Genomic DNA, 25,840 nt, shown 5'->3' on the forward strand with positions numbered 1-25,840 from the left:
TGACATCCCAGGAAACAGGACCAGCTTGCCTCAGCCCTCCTTTCTCTGTCTTCCCATCTGTAAATGCATCACCCACAACCCCTTCCTGCCCCCATAAAGGGGATGTTTGGAAATAAGCTGCCATAGCTGAGGATATTACTTTCAACATGGTTTTCAACTGAGAGATATGAATAATGCTATGAAAACACTCCTTCCTCTCACACAGCACAACAAAAGGCATCGAAAACAGCGTCCTACCTTTACTTTTTCACCATTAATCTCCACTGTCTTAATCATAAAGTCAACTCCAATTGTGGCTCCTTGACCTGGGGGGAAAAGACCCTAAAGGAGAAATAATGAAAAACAACAATTAAGCAAATCTTTCAATTAAGTGAAATTTTCCCACTTCCCCCATCACCACCCTCCCCAGTCCCTTCCTTTGGCTGAGTTAACTAGTAGAGAACTCTGGTTTGTGTCTGGGAAGCCCTGTTTTAATTTAACTTTGTATGTATGTTTGTATGTTTTGAGGGATGGAGAAAAGAAGAAGGGGAGTAATTCTGAAAGAAAAAGAAAGGGAGAGGGGGACAAATAAGGAGGGGGACAAATAAGACAGAGAGTGCGGGCAGAAAATTGGAAAGGGCAGGGGGATCCAATTTCAGTGAAACAGAAAAATCAGATACAAGTATAAGATGGAGAAGCCTGGAGCCACAGGGATGAGATCAGGATTGCTGGAGTGAGGGCAAAATGGTAGGCTCTCTAAGGAGGGAACAGCAAGGAGGAGTAAAACCAGGGCAGGAACAGCCACAGGGGAGGACAACCAACATGCACAAACAAGCAGTCAGTACGAGGAAAATGAACAAGGCAAGGAAGCTCTTGGACTTCCCTCTGCCCTGAGGTGATGTAATTACATGAGATCAGGGCCCGTGATAACGGGGAGATAACTGAAGAAACAAAAGTCATGCAGGGAGAAAGTCCAGCAGCAATAGCACTAAACCAGTAGGTAGCGGCCTCAGGATCTCTGTGTGACCTCAGGCAAACCAGTTCCCCTCTCTGGGCCTCAAATCCAGTGCGTTTGAGGCTGACATAAGCATTTCAAAACAAAACAAGTTTTACCTCACTCATCTAGCAATAGTTGACTTTAAGTCAAACTTTTAAGCTGTGATACATTTACACAAGGAATACTATGCAGCAGTAAAAAACAAGAAAGAAACTCTTAGATTTTGCAGCAGCATGGAGGGACCTGGAGAAAATTATGCTTAAGTGGATTAAATCAGTCAGTGAAAGAAAAATATCACATGATCTCACTTCTATGTGGAGTCTAACAAACACAATAAACTAACAAACAAAATAGAAATAGAAGCTTAGATACATAAAACAGACTGACAACTTCCAGAAAGGAGGGGGTAAGGAGAACGGGATGAAAGATGGTGAAGGGATTAACCGAAGAACATTATGCACGATGCCCAGACTCGGGCAACAGTGTGAGGACTGACTTGGGGGGGTGGGGAGGGCTGGGTGGAGGTGGGGAAAGGGAAAAAAGTGTGAACAACCGAAACAGCATAAACAATACAAACATTTACAAACTTTTTTTAAAGTTTTACCTCAAACTGGAAGCTGCACAAGAAAGATTTCATCAAAATCGCACGTATAATATTACATAATATTTCCTGTAAGCTTAGGGAGGGAGGTGGAGGTAGAAAGCAATTTGATCGAGAAAGAACATTTCACCTAGTTTCTCTTCCCTCTTCGCTTACATTCCAGGATTTCCAGAAATTAAAATAAAATGGACTTTATTAGCTCTGGCAGCTAAGATTAGGCCATCTTTAATTAAGTCCATTCCTTAACAAAAGCATTCTTAATTAATGTTTAAACTTAAAAGGCTGAGCTTCAAACCAACAGAAAATGTTCCATTGCATGTCTGCAAAAGATGAAAACATAAACATTCATAACTTTACTTACAAATATTGAATCAATTTTCTTCTATTTTGGTTTGGCTCAAACACAAGGCTGCCAAGCTTCAAGTTTGCAGCTCCAGCTGTTTTGCAGTCTAACAAATGCCAAAAATTAAAACAAATCCTTCCCCGTGTCTTCTCCGTCATTTTGTTCCCCGACTCCTCATGCCTCAAAAACAGCTGAGTCCAATTCATTTTAACTGTCTACTAAATAACAAAACCAAACATAATCCTATGAAATATGAACTTTGGGGGGGGGAGTTGAGAGACTGCGAGGGGTAAAAAGTAGACAGAAATGAAAAATAAGGGGTAGAGTGTGTATTGATAAAAATCAGTATTTGAAAATGAATGCATTTTTACCCTAATGACAAGGTTTATGCTTTTAAAAAAAAATGCAAGATTCCTATGATTTCAGAGGTTAGAACACGCAGAAGAGAAAACTGATCAGGCTGAGAACCAGGAGACCGGGGTTCTAATGCCAGCCTTGCCGCTAACATGACACGAGGTACTACGGAGTTATCTCATCCCCCTGAGTTTTTCATCCATAAAATGAGAGGAGTGGGCTGATAATCTCCAAGGGATCTTTCGGTAATATGACAGTGTCACAGGAATTTTTGCAAAGGGGACTAAACACTGCTCTACATCTCTGCTGTCCTGTTCTGCCCAAAGCAGAAAAGCGGCCAATGTCGGGTGGCAGTAAAACCGGTCGGAGTGCCCAGTATAACACCATGGTGGTTTTGACTGACCCCAGATGCGTCAGCGTGTTCCTTTCGATTCCACGAGGCTAAGACTCAGAAAGAGCACAGGCCCTACTGTGCTCGTTGTCGTGGGGAAAACCCGGGCCTTTCCAAAGGTGACTTTCTGTCCTAAAGCTGTGTGTCTTTCCAATCTGCCTCTCCAGTTGTCCGCAGAAGCACAGACTGCTATTGCTGCACGGCGCCTTGGAGACCCACCTGTGTGCATCAGGGCGGCAGGGAGGCCCAGCAAGGGTGGGCAGCCCACCCAGCTCACGGAGGAGCCAGGGCCAGAGCTGGGCCTGGGTCCTGGGTCCTGACTCTCAAGCCACTGCAGGGCAGCGGGCTGCCCTGTGCCTCGGCGAGAAGAGCTGGTTCCACCTTGCCCAACTAGCACTTCGTGAAAATGCAAGATACTTGCATAACACCAGAAAGGTCGCCATTCATGTCTTTTCCGGAAAAGTACAAAAGAAGGTCAACCCCAGAACGATTTCCCACCATTTCTGTAAAAAAACAAGTATATAATCTCTGGCAGTAGTGCTCAAAAGGGCAGCCCCACAGGAAACTTGTACTAGATCATAAGATAAGGATTCAACCCAGAGAGAACATTTGACTTAGTTCAAATAGTCCTTCGCTGTTCTCGTTTCATACTTATTTAATAAACCTAGAAAAATCAGCATACTTGGTACTGAACCCATATGATTCACCGAGTTTTCTGGGAGAACTGGAGAGGGTGTAGGCAGGGAGTTCACTGGTTTAGTTTGTATTTACGTTTTTTAAATTAATATTTAGGTTTAATTTGATGTCTAGATTCATTTGTTTCTACCTTTGGATTATGATTAACTAATAATCTATTTATTCATCGAACAATCTATTTTTAATATTGCACCGTGAAAGCAGAAGACTTGCCCCTGTCAGTGAAGGACTCAACGAGAGGCACAGGGGGAGTGTGGCGGGGACCCACGCAGCCTTATTCCTGCAAAGTGGTTTAAAGAGCTCTGTCTACGCTTCCCAGCTGGTGCCCCTTCAAAGGGTGCGTTCCGAACTGGCAGCCAAGAGGCTGGCGCTGGGCCAGCCACTCATCCTCTGAGCTTCTCCTAACCCCGCAGGCCAGAGCAAGAAAGCCAGCCCTAGACTTCTGAGTGCTCTTACCTGAGTGAATCGTCGGACTAGGCACGTCTTCCCCACACCAGCGTTGCCAATTAAAACAATTTTAAACAGGAAATCATAATCTTCCATACTCATTTACACAGCTGCAAGGCAAACAAACACAGCAAGAGTGAGATGGGGCCTGGGCAGACTTGCCCACAGAGCTCAAGCTGCGCCGGCCCTGTCTCCTCGGGAACAACAGGCCTGACTCATTTGAAGAGCAATTTAACGCTTCCCTCTGGTGACTCTGGCGGTGAGGGAGGAACACAGGTGTTTGGTCACAGATGGACTTTATTCCTTCCCAGTCACCTCACACAACAGAAAGCAAATGACACAGACGTCCTTTTACCTGGTAACCTTTATTCTTCCAGGTAGTCAGGTCGCAGGTCACTCATGTGGTGAGATGTGTTTTCACATGGAAAGGAGATTACAAATCCATGCATAGACAAGCTGGGGGTGCTGGGAAGCAGGGCAGAGGGGAGTCCCTCCAAAGCTTCAAGGTGCTTTATGTACAGTCTGTGTATGCCTCTGGGAGGAAGGGTGAGGGACTGGGACACTGAATGAAGGGGGAGAAACTAGGAAGGAACCTCTCAGTTCCTCTTAAGCTGTGGGGCCTCGGGGTCTCACCAGTGGGAGTACCGCCATCTTTACCTTCGACCAGCACCCACTGCCATCCACCGCCTGCTACAGGGCCACCCAGGGTGCCCATGCCCACTCCCACGGGCTTTGGTGTATGTCACTTCCTCTGGCTGCGGTGCCCTCCTCCCACTCTTTCTGCACCAGCAGGCCAGTTCTTGAAGGCCCAGTGCAACCATCTCTTTCTCTCTGAATTCCTCACTGATCTTCCCCAAATAAAAGTAAATACTTTCGTTCATCATTTCTCTGTCCTAAAACTCCACTTGCTACATACAATTATCTGTTTAAATGTCTATCCCATCCTCAAGGGAAGGGATTACATCCTTCGGCTCTATTTTCCTCGCCCATGGGAGAGAGTTACACCGAGTAAATGACTACTCTAGAATTAAAGAACTAACCAGTGGTCATATTGCTTAGGTGCAAGCACTAGTTTCTCCAGTTGTGCTAAAAAGAACACTACATACTCTGTGTACTTCAGAGGATTGTTGTGAAGATTAAAAAAACAAAACTATACAAAAGAGCTTCGGTATCCATCAAGCCCCATCCTGTGAAAACAACTGTAATCTACTGAGTACCTATGACAGAACTGTGCCAATCACCATAGGAAACATAGAGACGCGGCAGTATCTGTCCCCCAGAGCAGCACGAGAAAAGTTCAATTCAAATGCGCACAGCACTCATTTCATAAGGTGCAGGCAGAACAAGTCCAGTGGACTCTAGAGGAAGAGGAAAGGGCTGACAGCAAGTCCACGAGGGGAAGGATGCTTGGGAGAGCTAGAGAAGCCTCAGGTCACTCCTACCAGCCAGCCGAAGGGCAGAGGGCTGCAGGTTGCAGGGCAGAAGGAGAGCCCACCATACTGAGACCTGTAGATCCCCTGTGTGCAAAGGTGATTTCTACAGGAGTTCAACAGGTCCTTGGAAAGATGACTGACAACCAGGCCAGGTGCAGCTGGCAGCTCATGGGGTTCTGTCCCAGGTCGGGGGACCAGGAAAGGAAAACATTCCTCTGTCAGCAGCCTGGATCTATAGGACATCGTTGCACTCACTGTATGCCGGCAATGTGCAATGCTGGGCACTTGATGTGTGTTTCCATTTATTTTCACAAGTCTATGAGGCTGGTATTTACGTTATCCATTTTACAAGTGAGTAAACTGAAGAGAAAGGAAGTTAAGAGAGCAGCCTGAAGTCAGAAAGCCAACAGCCAGACCTCAAGTTCAGAAGGGTACGGTGTCACCGAGAGAACTCTAGCTTTGGAGGCCAAGAAGCCTAGGTTCAGATCTTGACTGAATGGCCCTCTAAGTCTGTGCCTTTGGGCAAGTGGAAATTTTTTAGTCTTACTTCGCCATCAACCACATAGGCTAATAACACCTAGATCACGGAGTTGTGATGCTTGAGGAAATGAAAGAAAACCCCCAAGAGCAGTAGCTGACTAAACAGTCCCCAAATCCTCATGACACAGCTTCCATGGCCCGGCTCCTCCCTTCGCTATTGCCAGTGCCGCCTCCCTCCGCTCTCCTCGCGTCCCGTGCTCTAGGCCACTAGATTTCTTCAGTGTCTTGAACACCATGAGACTTGCTCTTCAGACCTTCACGTACACCGTTCCTTCTGCACACAACACAGAACACAGCCTCCCCTCACCGCCCCAAGCCCAGCTAACTTCTATTCCTCCGTAAACATCACTCTCCCTGGTGTGCTTCTCTGCCCTGTGAGAGAGGCTGGTCACCCTGCTATGTGCTCCCGCCATACCCTGGCCCTCTCCTTTAGTCATACCCACACGCTTTCCTGTACTCCATCATGTGTACGTGCCTCACACTCCAACATCATGCCTCAGCGCCTCAGCTCACACACACACACACACACACACACACACGCAGGACTGTGAGTAGTGTGAGAGCAACAAAGTGGTTCCGTCCTGATCCCAACCCGTCCCCGTCATCATCATCTCACTCTACGTTATTAATTCATTTCATTCTCCAAACAATCCTGTCAGGTGGACACTACTAGCATCCTAACAGGCAGAAGAGAAGGTAAATAAGAAGAGGTTAAGGCCCCACTGACTACTGCCTGGATCCAGCACCCACGTCCTTGAACCTCTGCCCTGAAGTGCCTTTCACAACACCTGGCTCACAGGAGGAGCTTAAGCAGATGAATTAAATAATGAAGGGTAGGCACTTAAGAAATGTGATTTCCCTTCTGTCTCTGGCTTCAAATCCAAAACTCTCTTCTTGCATACTGTAGTAATCTAAACAAGAACCAAGGTCAAACTCTGAATAAAAACTCAAGAGACATAGTATGTTAATTAAAATTCAAGCCATTAACCGTGAAAAGAAACTAAAACCCAGAGCCAGGCACAAGGACAGCAGAAAGACTGGAGGCTCTGTGGGCCTCCCGCGGACCACGGCTCACAGCGTTCACAAGCCCACGAGCAGGGAACACAGGAGGGGGCCGCGGTCTCCCTGTGCTGAGACTGCTCGCCACATGTTTACTTCTCCGTCTTTGACAGAGGTCAAAGAAACAAGCTGAGAATCCAGACGACAGCATCCAAATATAAGGACCAGAGAAACAGGGCTCCTAAGAGAAGGGTGTCAGTGCCCAGATTATGAACCTTCAGGAAGGGAGGGCAAAGAGTTACTTGGTCAGAGTCAGTGTTCACAGTTAAATCCAGGGTAGTTACCACCTGGAGCGAGCCACAGAATAAAAAGTAAGGCCCTTCTCCTTTCTGTGAGAAATCACTTTAATGCTCTGTTGCATGGGTTTTTTTTTTTTAATAAACATCTAAAAAAGTGTTTAGTCTCTTTAAAAACGCAGGCTGTCTGGGGCTAAGGCTGGACTGTACACTCCAGGTTACCTGCTGTGGTTACTGTTTCATTTCTAATAGAAAACACAGTGCTGAATGAAAAGCTCCCAAAAGTCTCTGGAAACTGCCCACTGGGGAAGCCCTTCTGTTTGGTAAGTAATGTAACAGCTCAGGCATCAGGATCACCATGTGATGAGGCAGCTTTGCAGGATGGAACCCCATTAAGAAGCAGTCAGTTATATGCAACAAGAAACTGGCAACAAAGTTACACCTTGTTTAGGAGGCAAACACACCCCAAAATATGCCACTGGCCAAGCTCTCTTCTAGGAATGTGATATTCTATTGTTGTTAATAATAATAATAGCTGACATTCAGTGCTTAAGATGTGCCAGGTTCTCTTCCATGAATACAAGTGTTCCTTCACTTAATCCTCACAACAACTCTATAAGGTAGGACTATTATCGTCACCCCTAGCTTTCAGAAGATGAAACTGAGGCACAGCGAGATTATCCTCAAGTTCCACAGCTAGTCAGTCTCAGGATCAGGATTCAAACCCAGATCCATCAAACTCCAAAGCCCAACTCCTTCTGAAACAGGACGCCCTGCCCCTTGCCTCACGGCTGACAGCGTTGCTGTATGTGTCGTGAGATCAGGAGGCTCTACTGAATGGAACCCCAGTCCCCGCTGAACCACAGGGCTCGAGGTAGGGCCACACACCGATTCCACATCCTGCAACACGGCTCCTCACCGGGCCCACCACGCTCAGGCTTCTTTTCGGAACTAGACCCAGACTTTCCCTGCACACCACCTCCACAGACCAGTCATCGCTCTTCCATGCGACTAAGTACCAGGCTCAGGGGTATAAACAGGATCACTGCTCAGACACACAAGTAAAGCCCCACATAACGTAATGACCACACTGGCTGTAAGTAAACAGATACATGCCTAAGATTCAAAAAATGAAAAACAGATGAAGAAAAGGAAAAAATCAATTTAAAAAAGATACAGGAAATGTGCACTTTGCAAAGCCTTTAGAGAAAAAAAATCTAAGCAATGTGATTTTGGCAACATAGATCATATATCAAAGTGACCTTTTAAAAGACAAAACGAAACTGTATTCACCGTTGTACATCACAACATTTTCCCCCGTGCCCTTTTAAAGATCTAGTACAACAGATAAAGTCAAAGCCTGTGGCGAAGAGAAGGCCAGGTCCTCGTCCTGCCTTCTGATCCCCAGACCTTGCCCAAGGACCGTATCCTTGTTCAAAAACCACGTGGCCCACTCAGGTACTTTGCCCTCGCAGGGTCTCAACCATAGTCTGTGAACCAAAGGGGCTGGGCGGACAGGCGCCAGAACCCCTTTCCAGGGAGGGGTGTGCGGCCTCTACCTTACACGAAGGAGGCAGCCCGGTAATGAAACCGGGGACCTGACTCTGCTGCAGAGCTGTGTGAGTTCCCTCCTCCGCAGAGGAGGGGTAATATCAGAACCACCACCACTGAATGCTTGGGAGGCAAATAAAATAATATGTGGAATAGTGACCCCTTTAAAAATAAAATAATCAAAAAGTTGTGACCCTTCTGACAAGAGTCACATATTCGGATTACAGAACATACCAACAAAAAGGAAAGAAAATCACCCATAATCTTTCCCCATCCACGCCCCCTACTGGGGATCACATTTAACATTTTGGTATGCATCCTTCTAGTTTCTTCATGCATATATACCCATATCTATGTGTGTATTTTGTAAATTTATACTTTTTAAAACAAAAACAGAATCATAACATTATACAAAGCTGTTGGTTTTTTCTATAGAGTGGTATTTTCCCAAAGCCCAAAATCAGAACTCACGGCCCACAAATAGAGACCGTCAACATCCATTCAACCTGTGCTCCTGTGACCCTAAATACTCAGGAACAGGGAGCGGGAGGAGAGAGACATACCTTTCAGAAATACTACCTATACAACCCAATGTTGGAGATTTAAAAGGTTCTGAAAATTCCCATAATGAGGAAAATCCAACAAACTTTGTTTACTCTAGGATTTACCAAGCATGATTTTAGCTCAGAATCTGTTTCTCATATAACACCTCTTAACATCCCCTGCTACCAGACCTCCATGAAACAGTGGTGTGGTAACTGCTATTTTACAGCATTTGAAATCAGGAGGAAGGAAGGGAGCAAAGAAGGAAGGGAAGGAGGGAAGAAAAGGAGAAAGAGGACACACCCAGTTAAATTTGAATTTCAGGTAGCAACAAATACATTTTAATATGTTTGTTCCAAATATGACAAGGGCATGTGAATGCTTTTTAGTATAAAAGTATGACCCAAATACTGTGTGGGGCATATTTACACTTAAAAATTATTAGTTGTTTATCCGAAATTCAAATTTAACTGGGCATCCCATATTTCATCCGGCAACCCTGCCCAGGGACAATCTGAGTCAGCAAGTGCAGTAGAAACAGAGGCCCTGAACACAACACCAGGCCCACCCAGGGAGGGAGACGTGTTGAGCATGGGAAACAGGACATACCTGATGAATCCAAAACAACTGAACAGAGAGAATAAAAGAGCGCAACAAGTGACATTGAAGAAGGCATTACTGAGCTGGGTGGGGCTCTTTAGCTGCTGGGCCACACTTTGGGGACCGGGCTCACACTGGCATACAGGGCTCTGCAGAAGTTTCTCCCTCCGGACAACCCCAGAGCACTGCCGGCCTTCCTCCAAGTACATGTAGGCATGTGCGCCTGCCTGGTGGAGGGGAGGTGCTCTGCATCCCTATGGCCCCTACTGTCCTTACGGACAAGAAGCATTCTTCAACAGGACACTCAGGCGGGCGTAGCCCGCTGCTGTGCTCCAGATGTATACACTGAGTTGAAAGCCTTTGAGCATCTTTTGCTCTAACAAGGTTCTGTCTCAGGAAGCTCATTATTGCTTAATTACTAGAAGGCACTTACTAAACATTACTATAGTCAACTGCTGCAAGCTCCCTTGCTTTATATCAGCTGTTAATTTCATGGTATTGCAAGGTAATTAGGCTCCTTTGGCCAGGGCTGCCCGACACCCACAGGTGCCACGGCTGCCCCACGTTCACCGGGCCGTAATCTCCAGCTTTTTCATATGGCCCATTACAGGCTACACTAGTCCGGACCTGCCAATGATCTCATGAACTGTTCTTATCATTCAATATGCAGGTGAGGAAGCTGAGGGTTTAGGTGATAAAGTGACTCACCCTGAATCACAGGGCAGTGAGTTGCAGGGTGACCTCTGTATCCCAGCCACGTGCAACGTCTCCCCTTTCCTGGAACACGCCAGTAATCCCAGGGTCCTGAGTGTTTGGGCCATGATTTGAATAGGTGCCAGGAGCCATGCTAAGTGCTTTCCATATATAATTTAGCCTTTTCAACAGCCTCATTAGGTAGGTTTTATTATTATTCCCATTATACAGATAAGGAAATTGAGGTTCGGAGAAGTTAAGTAATTTGTTCAAAATGACACAGCTAGTGAGTAAAGTGCATGTTTCAAGGCCCACATTTTTCTGGGGAAAAGTCAAGTGGGAGCTCTAGCTCACTATTAATGCTAAAATAAATTCCAGATGAATTAAAGATTTGGATTTAAAAAAATAAAGCGCAAAAGTCCTGGAAGAAAACTTGATACATACAAAGTCTTAAAGTGGGGATGACCTAAGACGTACTCAAAATCAAGGTCATAAAATAAAGAGAATGACCAATGTGACTAATTAAAATTTTAAAAATTCTATATGGCAAAACAATAAAAAAAACTGTATTTGGTTTTGAATTTTAGCTTCAGTTGTTGATACTTGTGATTTTGTTGCCATTTTACTGTTCATAGTTTTGATCTTCTTTTCACATTTAAACAGGAACAGAATCACAGAAATGGAGATCATATGGAGGATTATCAGTGGGAGGGGGATGGAGGAGAATGGGGGAAAAGGTACAGGGAATGAGAATAAGAAGCATAAATGGTAGGTACAAAATAGACAGGAGGAGGTTAAGAATAGTATAGAAAATGGAGAAGCCAAAAAACATATATGTATGACCCATGGACATGAGCTAAGGGGGGGAATGCTGGAAGGAATGGGGTACAGGGCCGAGAGGGATAAAGGGGAGAAAAAAATGGGACAACTGTAATAGCATAATCAATAAAATATACTTAAAAAACTGATTAAAATATGTGAAATATAATAACTAAGGACTAATTTCCTCAAATATATGAGTTCCTACAAATCAGTAAGAAAAACTGAATAACCCAACAGAAAAAAATGGGCAAAGGACACAAGCAGATATTTTACAAGACAGGAGGTAAATGGCACTTCTATATTTTTAAAAGATCAGCCTCACTCATAAGAGTAAATCAAATTCTAATGAACTTATAATTTATAATGAAAATTATAATGAATGTTTAATCAGAAGCCAGTTTTCATCACAGGTTGGCAAAGCTCATTCTGTCCTGGAGAGAATGTGGGGAAGTGGAGCACGGCATACTGCTGGTGGGAGGTAATCCACCACCACCTCTATGGAGCGCAACACTGATTTAAAGCAAAAAGGCTACTACAAACTCTCTGACCAGCAATTCCGTTTCTCGGAGTCTATCCTACAGTTACACTGATACACATGTGCAAAGACAGGCAGAGTAGGATATTCACTACAACAATGTTTGCAACATATGAAACAACCTTAAGGTCCAGCAGCAGGAAAATGGTCGTACAGGTTTTAGAAACTCTACATCAATGTGCCAGGCAGCCTGCTACAGACACCTGAAATGTGCACGAAGTGAAAGGAGGAAGGTAGAGAGTGGGATGGATAGTATGAAAAGGGGGCTTCTAATCATCTGTATACAGCATGCAGGATCTCTGCAAGGATACAAAAGAAAACTAACAGCAGTGTTTGCTTCTGGGGAGGCTGCAGTGTCCAGCTCTTTCTAGGAAAGGAGATGAGCTCCACTTCTTGAGAAGTCATACTTTGCCCGTCTATTCAGTCTACAGTAGTGCTCAAAAGGCAAGCCAGTTTTCTTAATACAGGGAGAGAGGCCCTTTTTAAAAAGCCTGTTTGGGATACTCTGTTTCTGTCTTTGTCTTTTTCTTTGTCTGCTCCACTGCACCGTTTCACATGGCATGGAAGGAGTGCCCCACGAGACTCGGGTTGCTTTTTCCAATTAATGGTGTGTGTACCACTGCTTCTCTATTAAACGATATCTCAGCAAGTTCCTGCACAGCAGATTCATTTCTTCATACCAAGTATCCACCATGCGACAGCCAAAACCAATGGGTAGAACAATAGTTTATTTGTGCCCTGGCCGATGTGGCTTAGTTGATTGGGCATCATCCCACAAGACAAAAAGTTGTGGGTTTGATTCCCATCATGCCCAGGTTTCGAGCCTGCTCGCCAGTTTGGGCACGTGCAAGGGGCAACCAATAGGTGTTTCTCTTTCACACCAATGTTTCTCTCCGTCTCTTTCTCCCTACCTTCCCCTTTCTCAAATAAATTCTTAGAAGTGTATGACAGCATCCTCTCTGCTAAATTACATTTTAAAAAAGATAGTTTATTTGCATCACTAATAAAAATAAAACTCCTGCACATGTGTATCATATTGTTGGGAACCACCCTGCCTGGTTTCAGAAGCTGTAACCCCCCATGGCAAAGGCTGACTGAGACACTTGGGGACGCTAACCCACTAAGGAGACAAAGCTTATCTCCCTGGCAGGAGCGCCACCTCTGCCCACTTTACTTCACCCTGCCTGGACCCCAGTGCATGACCGGTTAGCCAATGACAGGTAAGATTCCTCAAGGGAGGGATGACCTAAGACAAGCATGATCACGAGGGGGCCCACAGGGAAGGACTTGGGGGGCTATAGAAAAAGGGGATGATGGACCCTTGCCCCTCGGTTTGATATAGCCCGAGTCCTCATTCTGTCTGCAAGAAGTCTCCTCATCTCTTGGCTGCCTTACTTCCCCTGCTTGACCTAAGCCTGAAACAATGCTGGAGGTGGGTGCAGCCCTGTGCTGGAAAGGACGAATTCCCCAGGGAGATCAGGCCTGAGAAAGAACGAGTAAAATCCTGTGAAACCTGCTTTGCTAATACCCTCAATTTAAATGATAAGGGTCCAAGCATGAAATGAGTTTGTTTCCCCAAAGTTTCATGGCCCTTTAGCTATCTGACCCTGACTCAGAATAAGCCCTCAGAGTTCTTTGAAAGTTATCTATTGTTTGATTCTACTGCCTGACAATGATTGGTGGGCTTTCCATATATGCTCTGTATTCCTATGCAAATAAACCCAATAAAAGCCCATTGAGGGACAGCTTCCTGGCCCTTCTCCTTTGAGAGATAGGCCACCTCTCCTCCCCAAGCAGATCATGTCTTGGTAGACTTATTCTCAGCCACAATGCTGTGGACACTGCAGGCCCGTACCCGCATCAATATATTACTGCTCAGAAACTACTCTCACTGCACTCTGACACAGAATCTTCCTGGAGAAGCAGGAGAAGCCTGTCTTCTTCTCCCCATTTTACAGAAATGGATTTGAAACCAAGAGTGAGTGGCCTTGGGCCATGCACCCTGCCAGCAACAGCCAGAAGAACATTCACAGGTCCCCTGACTCTAGGTCAGAGCTGCCGCGAGGACAAATAAAGTCTGCGAAGGTAACTCCCTACTGAGCAAGGCCACGGGCATAACCGCCAAGGCAGCTGGCATGGACTCATTGATGAGAAGCAGCTCAAAAGCAGTCCTTGGGAATGTTTTTAACAACAATAAAAAAATTATTAAAATTTTTAAAAGATATGTAAGATATAAGAAATAAAGTAGGCCTGAGACCTCCACAATTATTATTTTCAAAAACTAAAGCAATAAAATATCTTACTATTTTATTCTTTGTATCCTCATATATTGTCTTTTATATTTTCCTATTTCCTAGAAACATACAATATATTTGGGATACTAGACACATAAGGAAAGTGAAAATTGAGCCTTGAACCAGCGTTTCGGTACAGTAACCAAAGCAAATGTCTAAGCCACATTGTTGAAGGGATAGTGCTCTGTCACCTTCAGTAGTGAGAAGGTGTCTGTTGCTGCACTGAGCACAGCTTTGGTTTCCTACAGAGGTGAAAGGACAAAGGAGGGCCCCTTCAGGGGACCCCCAATTCAGTGAACTCCCCAGGCTAATTTGTTTTGTAACATAGCACTTGGGAGCAGGTGTCTGACAGAGCCTTGGGTGCTCCTGGAAATACTAGCACCCTGTTTCCAGGGGGAAAAGAAAGATACCCTTCCCACTCATTAATCCCTTTACAAGATGGAGAGATTCTGTCTGCGAATCTTGTTTTTTGAACTGATCTGAAAAAAAAAGGGCCCTTCCAGACCCAACTTGCTGTTTCCTCTTCTCCACAAGCAGGTCAGGCTCCCTCCATTGTCCTCCTCCAACAATAAACAATGCCGCCCGCAAAGAGCTAGGGGAGGGGTGTTTTTGTCCCGACTCCCTCCTGTTGTTCTCTGAATCAGGGACTGGGTCTAATCTGTCCTCTGCAGAAGCCTTCCTGCCCTGTCTGGCTGGATGGGAAGGGCCTCCTTATCAGTGTCCTCGGGCTCCTCCCCGGGCTGAACACACAGTGCATCCCGGCCAGGCAGCAGGAGGTCAGGGCTGCAGCCCACAAATGGGCTCAAGGCTTCCCTCTGTCTGAGAGACCCAAGGCCTACCAAGGACGGAGGTGTCTCCTTCCCTGCCAGAAGACTGTCGCTCCAGGCTGAACCCTTATCAGTGGTTCACACAGATTCCCTCCTTGCTGGAAGCAGGAAAATAAAAGGGAAGAAAGTGTCCACATGCTCTGGGACTGCCACGGATGAGGAAAAAATAAGGAATTTTCCCAAGTTTGTGCAGCTTCTCAAGAGAACGACTATTTGCCTAGAGCCTCGGCACTTTACACACACCAGCCCATTTCATCCCCGAAACAGCCCTGTTGGGTGGGATTTCTTAGTTACTGTTGCTGCCAATAAGCTTTTACATCTATACAGCACCTCAGGTTTGCAAGTGCTTTCTAATTATCTTATCTGCATCTTGGCAAGTTTCTGATGTGGAAGACAAGGTAGAAATCCTTTCTCAGCATGGTCTCCCCTGGCCATCCCCTACACCCCCCCCCACACACACACACAGCTTGCCATCTGTCACCAAGGTCTGCAGATTTTCTTTCAGAAATGTTGCTTAAAACCCCCTCTGCTCCAGCTTGTCTCTACTGCACCCACCTGGCTCAGGCCTTCGTCAGCTGTCACCCAGCCTGTCTCCTCTACGCTTCTCACCAGGTAAAGGATAACGTGGCACAACTTTCCTCAACGGCAAGTTTTCAGTTTTCACCAAAAGCCTGAACAAGGGCCATGTTCTTTGATCCAGCAATTCTGCTTGGGGAGCTTTTCCTACGGGATGTTTCCAAGACGTGCCACACAAAGTTTCCACACAAAACTTTTCACAAGAAATGCATTCCAGTATTACTTCAAATAAACCCCCGAATGGAGAAAGGACTAAACATTCATCGAACGACAGCGAAGAGGTTATACTTTCTTAGAGCGAGATGATGTAACATTATGAAGCATATACTTGGAAGAAAATACACTTTTTAAATGCTTACCTCTAGGTGATAGAATTATGGATACTTTATTTTCTTCTTTACATATTTTTATCTTTTCTAAATTTTCTTCAGTGAACATAATTAGAAACACACTGTTGAAATATCACAAAGGCTCAGTGCCGAGGGAAACGTGAGACAGATACGCATGTGTGCAGCTAGCGGCCATCCACATTCAGTTGCTTCTTCTAGAAATCACAATCTCACCGGTACAAACCGAAGCCGTTACAGTGTTCAAAGCTTCCATTCACTGAGCTCACTGCTGGGAATTCACTTCAGGGAAAAAAAACTGAACAATCTCAAAATGCTAAATGAACAAAAATGCTCATTACATCTTATCGAAGAGAACTGGAAAGAATCCAAATGTCCAACAAGGGACAGTTCAGTGTGGAACATCAACACCATGGAATGCAGGGCAGCGACCAGAAATGCCAATTATGAAAACTATGTAGAAATAGGAAATAATGTTGACTATAGGCTGTAAAATAAAAAGAATACACAAAGCTACACTTGTCAGGACTATGAAAAATAAGTATGTATGTGAACAAGGGCATCTCAAAAATAAGAACATATGTTGTGTTAGGGTTGTGGGATTATAGGGAGCTTATTATTTTTTAAGCTTTGTCCTTTTTTAAACAAGTTTTTAACATTTTGCATGTACCACAGACACATTTCTTTTAAAAACTTAGAAAACATAGAAAAGGGGAAAATAAATTACCAAAAGGAATACAATCATGGTCAGTATTTTGATATGATTCTCCCTTTCTCTTTCTCCTATACTCTAGGTGGTTTAGTTTTTATCATTGTAATTAAGTTAAAGTTTTCTTTAAAATAATTACAAAATCATTTTGATTTTTTAAAAACAATCGGTGAACTTAACAGAAGACCTGTAAGAGAAACATCACAGCGGTTTTCGAGGCCCCGTGACAGGCGAGACAGGTGGGTCGCGTTCCTGACCCCTGCCGAGGTTCTCACGCCTACTTCAGAGGCCACAACCCCGGAGCATGGAGAGTTGCTGTGTCACTAAAAAGTTCACGTGGTTGGAAATTAAAAGGGATTTTACCAGGCTTTGAAAATACAAAGATACAATGATGAACTATGTTTTCCAATCAGAAAAAGCTTGAAGGGAACAAATGCAACTGGTCACTGGGTCCAAAATATTTAACCTCCTTTTCATCTCTCACGTCCACATTCACCTGCCCACCTGCCTGACCTTCGCCGGGCCAGCCTCTCATACTGGGCAGCAGCTGCCCATGCAGCCTGCTGTCTCTCTGCCTTCTTCCCACTTCCCCACTCGCACACAGACCTTCCTCCCCTCTGCTGTCGTCACGCACGGGCCTAACTTACATCCGTGCCACTCCTCCCCGGAGAGAAACAGGCACAGGGAAATCACTAAGCACCACTTGGGCTCTGCCAGCCATTAAGTGACTGTGGGCCCTGGCGAAAGTGGGAGGGGTGGCTGAGTCTGCTGTCACTACTGAGGGGCTCAGTTTCCATAAGAGTGTGATGCTTTTGTGCTTTTCAAACAACAGGGCCCCTCGACACAAACGGACTATTCATCGCTCACATGCATGTCTACCAAAGACTGCCTTCTGTTCCAAGGCTGGGGGAAAGCCGCTGTGCCGGGCTGACTGAGACATGAGATACCACCGCTAACACAGCAAACCTCACTCGGGCACTCCTCACGTCGAGGGAAAATGTAACTCTGCACTTTTTGCCTTAGATGCCTTTAGAAACCAACCCCTATACAAGAGGCAATGTGACTCCACAGCCACCTTTCCAAAGAACTAATCTGACCTTGTCATTCCCACACTTAAATCTCCTTAGGGGCTCCCTGCTGCCTGTACACAACTATCTGAAAGGAAGTACGTGCCCTGGTGAAGAGGGCCAACTTTGGAGCCAAACTGCCCGGGTCTGAGTCCTGCCTCTGCCTCAGGTGACTTTGGGCAAGTTCCCTATTCTTGGTGCCTAAGCTTCTCTATTTGCAAATAGGGGTAATAACAGTACCTACTCCTAAGGTGGTTGTGCGATTAAAGGAATGGATGTAGTACAGCACGAAGAAGAGAACCTGGTATGGAGGAAGCGCCCGATGAACGCTAGGTGCCGTTCCCGTCACTGTCACTGCTGGAGAAAGTTCATACTCCGAGCAGGGCACACAGCGCCACCCATGACTCAGTCCCTGCGCATCTCTCTGGCTTTGCTTCCTGTGGCCTTTGAGTTAGCACCACGGCTGACATCACGCAGGCACACGAGGCTCCCAGCCTGTGGACCCGAGGCAGCCTCATCCCTTCAGAACTTGACTCACATGCCCATTCTCTCCTTGTTGGCTGGCTGGTGAGCAACCACATCTCTCCGAAACCTCCCTTCCCCCTCCCCTCCACTTGAATCAGCCACTAGTGTCTCGGTGCCTCCACTATGGTATAAGGAGACGCTCTCCATGGACACTTTACTGCCCTCTCTGGTGTGTGTATCCTGCTCTCCCCATAGACCTTAAGGACAGAGGCTGCGAGATTCCCACCTGCATCCCCGTTGCCTGGCACTCAGCTTACCCTACATAAATATCTGTTAAATAAACGCAAAAGAGAAAGTGATCAGAACACACAAGGGCTGGGAATACTTTTCAGAGAACCTGATTCTACAGAGAATTAATTGGCAAAGACCATATAACCAAAGAGAAGAAGAAAATTATAATTTCCCAAGAGAAAGCCAAACCTTGTTATAACGCAGTGTTTCTGTGTGTACTGGGGGACAGGGGACAAGGGGACGTTAATAATGGTTCTAAACTACCTTATGTTGACTACTCACTGGATAATGCTTTTTAAACCTCTTCTTCAGGAAAAAAAAATAGAGACTCATAGCTGACTGGACAGTACCTCTCACTCTGTCCAGAGGGCAGGTTACTTAAACAAAAAAGACCGCAGGGGGTGCAGCTTGTAAGAAAGAAAGACAAGTAGTCTTTGTTCAATGTCTATGATGAGCCAGATACTTAGAAAACAGCACCGTTTCCATTTATTAAACTCAGTGTGATAGACACAGAACTACTCACTTTACGGGTATTATCAAATAAGTCCTCGACATTTCTGAGACAAAATTAGCTCTCCATTCTACAGAGGAGAAAAACATATTCACTCATCCATACATCTGTACTGAGCATCTACTATGGACAAGTCACTGGTCCAGGAACTAGAGCTATGAACAAGCCAAGTCCCCCCTCATGAAACATACATTCCAGGTGGGCAGAAAACAGAGCAATGAGTGAATGAGGAAATGAGCATATACATAAATGAACCAGAAGAGCATCAGACGGTGACAAGTGCTAGTGGAGCATTAAAATCGGAAGAAGGGACAGAGGCGACTGGGCAGCTATTGCAGACTGGGTTTTAGGGAAGGCAGGCCTCTCTGAGATGGCTGTATTTAAGATGTTATTTGAATAAGGAAAAGCCTAGCACATAAAAACGAAAGAAGACTATTTCAGACTAAAGGGGCTTAAAGTGAGAATGAACTTGGCACATACAAGAAACCAAAAGAACAACGAGACTAGGTGCTTGGTCAAGGAGAACAGGCAGAGAATGACACGGGGCAGGTCATGCAGAGCCTGGTCAGCCAGAGCAGGGAGTCTGCATGTCATTCTGCATGTGGGAGGCCACCAGAGGGATTTATGGAACGTGACACAAACGGATGAACAGTCTGAAACGATTTCTCTGGTCCTTGTAATGGAGGGTATTTTGGTATGGAGATACACGTAGGAGACTGGTGAAGGGGTTACTGCAAGTCTGCTAGGGGAGAGATGCTGTGGCCTGGACTAGGGTGCTCACAGTAGAGATGGAGGGAAGGAGATAAACTTGGGAATGGTTTTGAAGATAGGACTTGCTGGAGAACTGGACAATGATGGAGAAGAAAAAGAATCGAAAGTAACACCTAGATATTTTGGCTTGAGCACTTGGAGGAATAGTAGCACCACTGACTGAGGTTGGGAAGACTCAGGGAAGAGCAAGTTTGACGTGGAGGAAAACTCAAGAGTTCTTTTTCAGCAATGTTGAATTTGCACTGCCTCTTAGGCATCTATCTGAAAGGGAGTCTGGTGGTCCAGAGAAAGTCTGAGGATTAAGATGCAAATTTAAGGGTCATCAGCAAATGAATTGTTATTGAAGCTATTGGATTAGAAGAGGTTATCTTTGGAAAGTGAATAAGTAAAGAAGAGAAGGGCCATTTCAGAATATGGGGCATATTGTCATTTAGAGACTGAAGAGAATGGACTTGAAAAATAGGAAGAGACGCAGGAAAATAGTTTCCAAGAAAACCATGATAGACCTTGTCAAATACAGCTCAGAGAATTAGTAAGGTTACAAGGGAGCAGTGGCCTTAGATTTGGCAACACGAAGGTCGTCAGTTGACACAGACAAGACCAATCCTGGTAGAATGATAGGAAGAGACTGGAGTGAGGGGGAGAAGTCAAAGCCTAAACTATGGACAACTTCTAAGTTTCACTGAGAAAGGGGAAAAAAACTAGAAAACAGCCTGGGATGGATATAAAGGCAACAGAGTTTAAAATTAAATAATAAACAAAATTAGAAAAGGTTTTGGGATTTTATATTTTGCTTTCAGATAAGAAATATTAGAGCATGCTCATTTGCTGCTGAGGATTACCCAGGGGTGAGGGTAAATTTTATGATGGCAAACCAGGGGGCATAATTACAGGATCAAAGATCGATATAAGGCTACTCTTAACACAGTTAATAACGTGCCCCAGGTAAAAGAACTGGCAGGCAGAGGAGCTGGGGCCCTGATCCAGGTGTGTTTTGACTGGAAGGTGCGTCGTCTTTCTACCACACCGTTGACTGTAATATATACAGGGTGGGGCAAAAGTAGGTTTGCAGTTGTTCATGTGGAAAATGATACAATAATGAACTGTGTTTTATATACCCACAATTGTAAACCTATTTTCCCCACCCTGTATAACACAATAGTATTTGCAAAAAACAAAAAAAACCCAACTACAGTCTCTGAAGTGACCCATAACACAGACGGAAGGGATATTCAGAGAGCTGTGCGAGCCAGCACAGACACACACGCCCTCTTCTCAGGCGGACTTCTGCCATCGCACTTTCACTCAGAGGTCGCTTACGGCACGCCTAGCTTTGGCCCTACTGGCTGTAGGGCCCTCCACTGTTGCCCTTCTGTGTTCCTAGTGGGTTTGAGAAGAGGGTGGGGTCGCTAAATCAACCCCAGTGCACTCATGTAAGGGAGAAACTATAGGGAGTAAACTCTCCATTGACTGTAATAAGGTAGTAAAAAGAGTTTTTAAACACCAATTGTGTATTTATATTCAGCAAAAGTAAAGATGGAAATTAAGGAACATGATCATTCTTGTTTCCTTCCTCTTTACATGGCTATCTCAAAAAGCAAGTGACCGTGGCCATGCCTCTGGTCATCCGTTCCCCGTGCTCACTCCTGCTCTCCCACATGGCGGCACAACCTCACCCCTCCAGCCACATCTTTCTCCCCCTGGCTTCGTATTATCTGTTGTACTCTCCCTGTCCCAGGAAGTCCTCTCTCATCTCTCCTTCTCTGAATCTTTATGGCACTAGGTACTGGCTCTTGATCATATTAAGCCTTAAAAGTATTCTCTGATTCAAATATCAGAGTAAGAGTAACAGTACTTTTCAGTAGGAATTCAGTACAATCATTGGCCACTGTTACTTTGAGGAGTTGCTTAGTCGTGGAAAGATTAAGGCGGATCTGAGTTGAAATCGTGGCTCTGTTTCTCCTCTGACAAACTGGGTAATCTTGAGCAAGACACCTTCTGAGCCGAAGTTCCCATCCCTAGATGAGTTCCCCATCTAGAAAATGGGGATACCACTACCTACTACCCACTACCTGGATATGTATCCAAAATGTGCTATACAGCTTGCTTTTCTGCTGAAAACTGTACAGTGGCTTCCCATTACATTCAAAATCAAGTCCAAAACTTTCAACACGTTTAAACCAGCGTCTCGACTTCCTCAGCCTCACTTCTCACCTAACTCGCATTTCATACTCCAGTAATAATAAATTCCTCATGATATATCTCACCCCATGCTTTTATTTGTCTGTTTGTTTCTATTTCTGTGTGTATATGTACTTTTGGTCCCTTCAAGCCCTGCACTCTTGCTCCCCCTTGCGCAGCATCACTCTCTGGGAAGCCTTCCTGGATTTGTCACCTTAACCCCCAACACAGGTTCTCCCATGATACCCTGACCACAGATTAATCATTGCAGCTACCCCACTGTTTATAATTCTTTATTGACAGGACTATTTGCTCCATAAAACTAGGGTTCCTTCAGGGAAAGGCCTGAGTTTTATTCATCTTTGTGTCCTCAGCACAGTGCTGAAACATACAGGTACTTCCTCCTACTTCACCTTTCTGGTGCCCATTTCTTCATCTATGAAATGGGAAGAATACTATCTACTTGACAAGTTGGGATTAAGGTTAAGTATCCAAAGCTGACCACATGGTAGCTGGCATACAACCAGCCTTCAGTACATTTGATTAATATTCTCAGTACCTCCTGACTTAGCTTCCCTATTCTGCCCTCAGGACCAGGCTCTCAAGCCGGCCCTATGCCCTTGCGGGGAGCCCTGTCCCCCACCCATATCCCTCAGCAGTTAGAGTCCTAAGCTCCAGACCTGTCTGGGGCTCCCACCTCTGCCAGTGCCCCCTGGACTCTGCGGATGACTCAGCTCGGGCAGCAGAGGCAGCACTGCAGACGTTTCCCAAGCACCTTCGTACCAGGCAACGTCCCAGATGCAGTGGAAGTGACACAACATGTGTAAGGAACTGGTGATCTCCTAGGGAGTAGGGGAGACGTAGGGAGGCAGTCAGACAAATGAAGGCCATGCAGTTGAACGAAGGAAAAGGTTCTGTATCTCTTGGTGGAAGGCAGGAAAGCCTTGGAGAACATGGCATCTGAACTAGACCTCAAAGGATGAATTCATGCCAAGGGGCTATTTCCAGAGATGTGTGTGTTCCACAAAACACAAACCTAAAATCGGCTGCTCCTCAGATGAAAAGTAAATCTAGGAAATTCTGCCTACTGCATACCGTACAGGAGACCCACAGTGCACAGCAGCAAGACTCGGAGAAGTCTTAAAGTAAAGAACCTTATTTAACTTTGTTTAATCCAGCACTCCAAATTTGACTCTGGTTCTCTATATTCCCTCCCCCCACCGGAGGGTCATCGTAGCATCTTGAGGACATACCTTAAGAAAAAACAGGTTAAGTGTTACCCTTGCAAAGTCATATTTTGCAACAGGACCTCTTATAGATAACACCTTAACACCAATTTTTTTTAAACAATGTAATCAATAATTTTTTAAATTTTCCTGGCATTTTGCCCAAAGGGGAAAACAGGCAATGGGAGACCGTACAGAACTAAGTAGCTGTTGAAAGAACGAACACCCTCCTTCTCAAGTGGGAGGGGGACTGTAGACCACAAGCCTTTCCGCCAAGGCAGGGAGGGAAACGACGCATCTCTGACCAACTCCTTCCTTCTTTGGTAGGATGTTTACACTCCAGTAGCCACCCCCCCTCCCTCTCCAACCTGCTGACTGGGTGAAAAACATCAGACTTGAAAGCAAACGGAACAGCGTTGCATAACAACAAGCCATCGGACAAGGCATGCCTTGCTCCTTAATATTTACCAAACAGTGGTGCCAGTAAAGGGCGAGAAGGGGCATTGTCTGCTGTCTGTCCTCCCCCTGGAAGCACAGTGTTCAACCACCGGTCTGTGAGTTAACAAAGGTTTACTGGCAGTGAGGCATTGTGCTCAGGATTCAGAGAAGAACAAGACACAGTCCTACTCACAAGTCCTGCTTCGCAGGGGAAACAGGCAGGTAAAAGAACTGCAGCGCAGCACGCAAAGAGCAAGCAAACAGTTCTACAAGAGGGGAGCACAAAACGCCAGCAAGGCACAAACGCAGGGCCTCCTTCACTTTGCCTAGACTCAAGGTCTGAAGAAAGATGTGGTAAAATAAGGAGATTCCCCTTAGTGCTCAGAAGATTGGGAACGGGTTTTGAAGACAAGTCAAAACATACACAAATAAATAAATAGGGCCTGAGGGTTGAGTAGAGCAGAGCAGGGTAGCGCACGACTGAAGAAACAAATAGAAAAGAGCAGCCACTCTCCCTGAGAAGAGCAGGGGCTCACGGAACAGCTGCATCTGATTGCACTGGCTCCTGGAACTCTCACAAAAAGTCAGTGGAGTGCTTTTTTTCTTTATAACAAAACCAAACAAGTCCAGGGAAAAAGAAGACTGACTTAGCAGTCTCAAGAAATCTGAATCCTAAACCAGATGCAGGGCAAGCTGAGACCCAGGCCAATGTAAACCACAGCACCCTCCCAGGCCCGGGACTGGCAGTCCCGTGTCCCCAGGGGTAGAGGATGCTACAGTAAAGAAGACAAGAGTAGAAGCTGCTTGAAAAGAAGTCCAGTCCCTGTATCCTCTCCCCACTGCCAGAATTCTACAGGCTTAGTCTCTGGAGAGCCGAACACAGAAATGTCTAGTATTTGCTTTAAAACAATCTGGGGGAAGGGTTTGGGGGATACAGATGAGACAAAAGTGTCCATGAAGTGATCACTGGTGAACCTGGGTGATGGGAACATGGGGGTTCACTGTACCACCCTCTCTACGTTTGTAAATCTTTGACATTTTCCATCGTAAAAAGTAAGGGTGTCTGTCCAGAAGGACGCAGGACGTCTGAAGGGAAGCAAAACAAAGGGCGCTGTGCCTGCTAAAGGCAGAGTGCCACGCGTCTTCCTGACTACACCACAGGCAGAAGCCCACGCCCCACAAAGAGGAGTGTAAGACCCCTCCCGGATGCTTGCCACCCTGGAGACGCCGCCTCAGGGGCCCCCCAAAACAGCCCAGTCATGCTACAGTGAGGCTCAGTTAATGCTATCATCCCATATCCAGTTCCCTGACAGCTCTATTAAGATAAAACTCACATAGCCAGTTCGCCTTTTCAAAGTGCACAATTCCATGGTGTTTAGTATACTCAGGGTTGTACAGCCATCACCACTGGGGTGGTTTATTAAGATATACTATTAAACTTCATTAAGATATAAGTCACATACTCGATTCACTCTTCTAAAGTACACAGTTCACTCTTCCGGGAACGGCGTCGTCAGGAACTCACCGTGCCCCAGCCTTTGACACACCGTTGACAACACCGTCGAGTCTGTCCTGCAGCGCGGCCTCTAGCAAACTAGGCTGTCCCGAATCCCGCCAATAGAATTGTTTACCTTTATACCAAAAAAGGTCGGGAGAGCCGCAAAACCTGCACGTGGCATGCGCCCAGAACCACTTCACGGACTTCGAGCTGCTGCGAGACCGGACGTTGTAACGAGGTTGTCTAAACCACCCACGTGGGCGGGCCTGTGGCGCATGCGCGTGCTACGTGTGTCCCTGACGGGAGCCGGCGGCTCTCCTTGCTGAGGGGCAGGGCACCGTTGCGGACGTATGGAAGGCACGAGCCCTGAGTCAGAAAGCTAAATTAAAAAAAAAAAAATGATGCTTTTTGAGTAATAAAAACAATTAAAAGGCTAAAAAATTAAAAACTAATAAAGTATACAATACAGCAGTGTTTCACATGTCACAGAGTTGTACAACCATCGCCACAATGCAGATTAGAACATTTCTATCACCCTCCAAAGAAAACCCTGCACCCATCAGCACTCACTCTGCATCTCACCCACGCTCCAGCCTCAGGAAAGTACTAATCTATTTTCTGCCTCTATAGATTTGCTTATTCTGAACATTCCACATAAATGAAATCATACACTATGGGGTCTTTTGTGAGTGGCTTCTTTCACTTACCATAATGTCAAGGTCTTGACAGCATTTTCTTTTTTTGAAGATTTTATTTACTTACTTTTTTAGAGAAAAGGGAAGGGAGAGAGAAAGGGAGAGAAACATCAATGTGTGGTTG

At 45.5% G+C, this 25,840-nt stretch overlaps 1 protein-coding gene across 3 annotated transcripts in view; it reads right to left on the reverse strand.

The window, feature by feature from the left end:
- RAB30 (RAB30, member RAS oncogene family) overlaps positions 1–25,840 on the reverse strand; it is an 80,811-nt gene that overhangs the window by 15,640 nt on the left and 39,331 nt on the right. For 2 of the 3 annotated variants that reach the window (XM_024572670.4, XM_024572671.3), the window contains exons 2-3: positions 3,818–3,918; positions 238–321 (exon numbers count right to left, since the gene is read on the reverse strand). In XM_024572670.4, the coding sequence (XP_024428438.1) occupies positions 238–321; positions 3,818–3,910 (177 nt within the window). In that variant the 5' untranslated portion in view covers positions 3,911–3,918. Of the gene's footprint in view, positions 1–237; positions 322–3,817; positions 3,919–25,048; positions 25,401–25,840 lie in introns of all 3 variants that reach the window. The other variant, XM_053924386.2, reaches the window with a different exon arrangement.

This window comes from Desmodus rotundus, chromosome 5 (assembly GCF_022682495.2).
Source record: "Desmodus rotundus isolate HL8 chromosome 5, HLdesRot8A.1, whole genome shotgun sequence".
Classification (NCBI taxonomy): Eukaryota; Metazoa; Chordata; class Mammalia; order Chiroptera; family Phyllostomidae; genus Desmodus; species Desmodus rotundus.